The 6,000-nt window shown below is 35.7% G+C and overlaps 1 protein-coding gene across 1 annotated transcript in view; it reads left to right on the forward strand.

The window, feature by feature from the left end:
- Positions 1-2,311, forward strand: part of LOC121378673 (high-affinity choline transporter 1-like) — a 41,805-nt gene extending 39,494 nt beyond the window's left edge. The window contains exon 9 of the mRNA XM_041506954.1: positions 513-2,311. Within this exon, the coding sequence (XP_041362888.1) occupies positions 513-1,160 (648 nt within the window). The 3' untranslated portion in view covers positions 1,161-2,311. The remainder of the gene's footprint in view (positions 1-512) is intronic.
- Positions 2,312-6,000: the final 3,689 nt, after the last annotated feature.

The raw sequence follows: 6,000 nt of genomic DNA on the forward strand, positions 1-6,000 counted from the left end.
CATCCACGTCACTACCACTACGTTAACAACCACGCCACTACCACTACTTTATAACCCACGCCACTATTACTTTAAAAAACACACCACTACCACTACGTTAACAACCACGCCACTACCACTACTTTATAAACAACGCCACTACCACTACTTTATAAACCACGCCGCTACCATTACTTTATAAACCACGCCGCTACCATTACTTTAAAAACCACACCATTACCACTACAGTTTCACATCCACACCACTACCACTACTTTATAAACCACACCACTACCACTACTTTAACAAGCACGACACTACCACTACACCACTACAGTACTTTAACGTCCATGTCGCTACTACTAGTTTAACCGCCACGCCACTACTACTACCACCGTCTAAACACTACTACCACTACCAGTACTTTAACGTCCATGTCACTACTACTAGTTTAACCGTTACGCCACTACTACTACTACCGTCTAAACACTACTACCACTACCAGCACTGAGTTTGTGGGGTTTTGTTTGCAGCCGTCTGGAACGATATTGGTGTGGATCATGCGACTGATGCAGGTGGTTCACGCCGTGTGCTCCTGCGTCCTGGCTCTTGAGTACCAGTCCATCTACGTGCTCTTCTACCTGTGCTCCGACCTCGTCTACGTGATGCTGTTTCCCCAGCTCACCTGCGCCATGTACCTGAAAGACTCCAACACGTACGGGTCACTGGCCGGCTTCGTTACCGGCCTCCTGTTTCGGATCCTGGGCGGCGACAGTGACCTGCACATAGATTCCGTCATCAAGTACCCGTGGTACACCGAGGCAAGCGGACAGCGGTTCCCCTTCAAGACAATAGCCATGCTCATCTGTATGTTTACCATCATCATTGTGTCGTACATCGCCAAGTTTCTGTTCGAATATGGATGCTTGCCCAGGTATATGGACATCTTCAACTGCTTCCCGCCGCCTCTCTTGCAAGTCACTGATGAACCACCTGACATAGACGAAGAAGGGATTCCGGCCGCTGTTCACCAGCAGCCTTCCTATCATAATCCAATGTACCAAGCCTACCCAGAGGAAACCGCTGTGACAACCATGCCACAGTATCAGCCAGAAAGTAAAACCGATATCCCCAGTTCACGGAAATCCCATATTACTAAAATTGAAGTGAAAAAGATTTAATGTACTCCGCAGTGTTGTGCCATATTTGCCAGAAGAAGAACATAACATGATCAAGAGTCTGAGAAATAACTTGCTTCCACCTACGAATGCATAAGTATACTGGACACGTACTTTCGTGAAATACAGATTTCCTAGACACACGCTTCCATCTGTAACTACAAATCCAATGAATTTGCTATACGATATATTGCAACTGTAATAAACAGTACTTTTTTTTCCTTGAAGAAAGTTATATGAGACAAAATGAAAATTCTCACCCTCCCTCGAACTCCAAAGTATCCCAAGAATCCAATTTTACGAATAGGAATATTATTTAGTGGTTTGGGATAGACCGTCATTAAAGATTATAGAATGAAGAATTTTTTTTCTTTCTATTTAAGGCCGTACTCATTTTTTATTAATGTTTATAATATGGCGTCGGATAAAGTGTTAAAACCACAGTGACACAGATGAGACGGGAGAATCCGCTGCTGCCACGCCATGGGCTACCCTTTCGGTTAGCAGCAAGGGCTATTTTATATGCACCATCCCACAGACAGGATTGTATATACCACGGTATTTGTTTCAAACAGTTGTAGTGGAGTGGAGGGGGGGGGGGGGAGAGACTGAGAGTAGTTAATAGTCTAAAACTCCTTAAACGGTTAAAAAAAAGAATTTTCTTTAAGTTTCTATAATTGTTTCCGGATTTGTTTTCGGTCCCGTGATCGATTTACCACATCCCACCCTGTCATTATTCATTCATTCTTTATTGACTTTGAGCTACAAAGCTCATCAGTTACAGGAAGAAAATATATAAATATATAAATACATAAATACACAGATACACAAATACACAGATTGATGATTAGTTGTTAGCTGTTGTTTAGAGAGAGAAGTCTGTGTAAAACAAATGAACCGTTAAACCATCGCTGGGTTGTAGATGCGGATAGTCAAAATGTGTGTCTTGGCATAGGCTGACTAATATACTAATATATGTATATATAAGTGTGTTCTTTCTGGAATAAACGTTCTCGATGGCGTCAAAACGTATGTAAAAGCGGAACTGAAGAAGAGTTATATCTTGTGTCCTATAAAGACAGGTGCCGTGCTAATAGGTGATTGTAACATGATTATGATTAGAGGATTGAAATATAAAATTGTGTGGAAAAATTCGTATACTTTGGAGTCGTAGTAGTTTATATTATATTGTTTTATTTGTAGAGCAGTGTCTTGCAGAACAGTATATGACGTCACATTGCATGTGATGCGATTACATGTAAATGTTATCAATCGTAGCCTACTGGCCTTTTATGAAATATACTTAATATTATATTATTTAATATTAATCAGAATTAATTGTTTTACTTAACTGATTGAATATAACATTAAATTAAATGCAGTCAGTAATATTTTACAAACACCCAATGACTGAATATATTGTGCATAATAGTTTAAAAATTTCGAGTTAGAGAACTTATCTCATTGATAGTAATCGTCATATGTGCATGTAATCCCATTGATAGTAACCGTCATATGTACATTTAATATCATCCGCAAACTATGTGAATCGGCGAAGTCGTTCTCACATAAGTTTCCGCATGATTTTTTTTTGTTCATACCCCAGATGAACGTAAAATAAATAACAGACAATACTTATAATTAAATTTGAATCAAACTTGCTAATAATATCACTAAACGTTCATACTTTATTTTGAATTATTTTTGGTCCATAAACAATAATGCTCAATAAGACAACTTGCCCATATAAAATGACGTCATCAGATATGACGTTCCCTGATGACGTAATTTTTGCATTCATCCAGATATGAACAAACTCACGTTGCTACGTCTGGACCAAGGGGATGACGTTATGTTTTATTAACCACGTGGTTCAACATAACCGAATTAATAATAATTGACCCCTCCGTACGGCGTGATTGACAACCGCGCTGGACCAATCACGTTTCGCGGTTCAAAAACCGCGGGGTTAACTTGGTTTGGACGCCATTAGGTTAGACAACATACATTTTTTCGATGTGTAACGTTTTTGTATAGTTAGCATTAAAATTAGTTAAAATAATTGTCTCCTCCAACTGAATTATAATCATAGTATACATATACTTCAGCTGACATGTGTTAACAGCGATGACAACTATGCGGAGCCTACGAATGACGTAAAATCAGTGTTTTCCTGCGAAACCGTCACATGCCGACATGGTATTGAAAGTGAAGTTTTGCCGATATATAAATTCTACGAAGGTAAGAGTTTAAGAATCACTTACCCTCAAATGTAGTGGAATTTACTGACTCATTTAATCAGTCTTCGATGTATATATTGTCGTTAAGAATCCGTCGTTAAACTGCACAGTCAGACGAATGGCCAAAATAAACGTTTTGGCAAGACTTCCGATCGTTCCAGCATTCAGTTAATTCAGGCTTAAGTTAGGTTTAGGGTTAGTGATAGTATTAAGAAGCATGCTGGAACGTTTGGAAGTCTTAGCTTTTTTCCTTTTCTTTTTGTTTGCATGTGTGTTGGCGTGAGTGTGTGTATGTGCTTTTGTTGGTGTGTGTGTGGGAGGGGGGGGGGGGGGGGGGGGGGGGGGGGAGTAACCTGTATGGTTGTGAGCTTTAGGGGGATAAGGAAGTATTGTCTTGAAAGTTATAAATTAGGTAAATTTTATGTAGGGACCTTGAAATGTTTTGAAGCAAAAAAAGAAAAGAAAAAATAATTGTGATTTTTTGCAATCGGAACAGATCTACCGGTTACGGTTTCTCGGTTTGATTCGATTTAAGCCAGTGCATCACGACTAGTATATCAAAGTCTGTGTTATGTGCTATTCTGTCTGTTGGGTGATATATATATATATATATATATATATATATATATATATATTAGGATACCTGGCTACTAATGTAGCAGGTTTGCACTCTAGACTATTCATGTCAAAAGTAGACAATGTTTGACATCCAATAGCTGATGATTAATAATTCAATGTGCTCTAGTGGTGTCTTTAAACAAACAAACTTTAACTTATCCAGTAGTCCCCCTCCACCCCACCCCTCAATTAAAACAACCCAATTTTACCATAATATATATTAAAGGGACATTCCTGAGTTGTCTGCAAGTTTTAAGATGTTATCGACTAACAGAGGCTTTTTTACGACTGTAATTACATATCAAATATATTTTTCTGTATAAAATATTAGTGGCTGTATATTAAACGTGTTTCTAATCGTTCTAATATTTTTAAAAGGTTAAATTTCATTTTATTTCCTAAAAACTATTTTTTCGTACGTACGAAATTATTTGAAGAAAAAATCCAGTTTGGGCTTCTTACAAATATTAAGACGACCAGAAACACATTGAATGTACAGATACTGATATTTTAAACAAGAAAATATATTTAATATGTAAATTTAATCGTAGAAATATTTTATTTGTCGGAAACATCTTACAATAGAGCAAACTCGGGAATGTCCCTTTAAAACAATTCCTCATATAACAGCAGATCAATTACCAATCTTGGGTAATTTATAATAAATACTGGCAAGAAATTTTATTATTGCTTTATTGTTATTCTTAGAATTTTCAACTTAATGGTTTCTGTCAGAGGCTACTGAGGTTAAACTTATGTACCCTAAAATGTTGGAAATTAATAGATATATTTTTTAATGTTTAGATAAATGATAGTAAAAGAACTGCTGTTTATAAATGGTCATGTGCTTGAAATGTAATGTCCTAACCCTAATTTCAAAACATTTCAAACCCATAACCACCTATATGAGGCACTCACATCTCTTTTGTTTTTATTACCTACCCTAAATATGATTTTCTTTGTTTTTCATCATCATTTTATACCCCAAATTTTGGCAAAGCATAGGCATTTTTCTTCTTCCACATGTCATCTTATATGTAGCTTTGTGCAACTTTCTAATACAAATCAAATAACATCATCAAAGTTAAATACATTGTTTACTATTTACTGCTATACTTTTAAAATTTTATACTTTGTTTAGTCACACCGATTTTGTTTCCTGTTAAAAAAATGTTTTCCTAAAATTAAATTAAACTTTAAATTAATACAACGATATATAATTAAGTTACAGACTAATGTACTTCTTCAAATGGATGTGAAATACTTAACATGTTTGTTTTTATATATTTCAGCAACTGGACCAATGGATGTGAAGTCATTGATTAGATGTTGAAAATGAGATTCTGAAGACAAACTATTAAACAAATTACATTGCATCTTAATATTGAGAACATAATGATAGAAATAATAGAACAGTTTCAACTGATATGTGAAAGAAAAACTGGGGCAGGGGGTGAAATTGCTGCTGAAAATGAAACACTTTCAACATTTCATTTAATACAATATTCTGTAGGTTTTTTGTGTTTGACATATTGCTGCTAAGGAGTAATTCAGACTTCCAAGACGTGGGATTCAGTTTGACACCACCCATCAAATGGTAATCCTTAATTGCTCAGTTGACTGTACAAGTTTCGAGGATTTGGAGATAGATGCCACAGAAAGACACATTTTTGAATAAATATATTTACCTGTACCAGACTGCATGGGGATTAATATGTAAAGACCCTCTCTTTGAGAAAAAAGAAAATGTTTGGAAGTATTCTTATAATAAATATTAAACAAATTGTGCAAACTGCAATCTGTGGTTTAGTTTCATGTTAAACTAGTGTAATATATAATGTTGCCTTTTTTTTTTTTTTTTTTTTTTTACATACATTTTTTTAATTAAATGTTTATTTTGTATAATTATTATTGTTCTGTAAGCATAGGTTGTCTTATAATATTTAGTTCAAATTTTTTATCTGCCTATGCCTCTAGAACAGATA

Source organism: Gigantopelta aegis, chromosome 8 (assembly GCF_016097555.1).
Source record: "Gigantopelta aegis isolate Gae_Host chromosome 8, Gae_host_genome, whole genome shotgun sequence".
Classification (NCBI taxonomy): domain Eukaryota; kingdom Metazoa; phylum Mollusca; class Gastropoda; order Neomphalida; family Peltospiridae; genus Gigantopelta; species Gigantopelta aegis.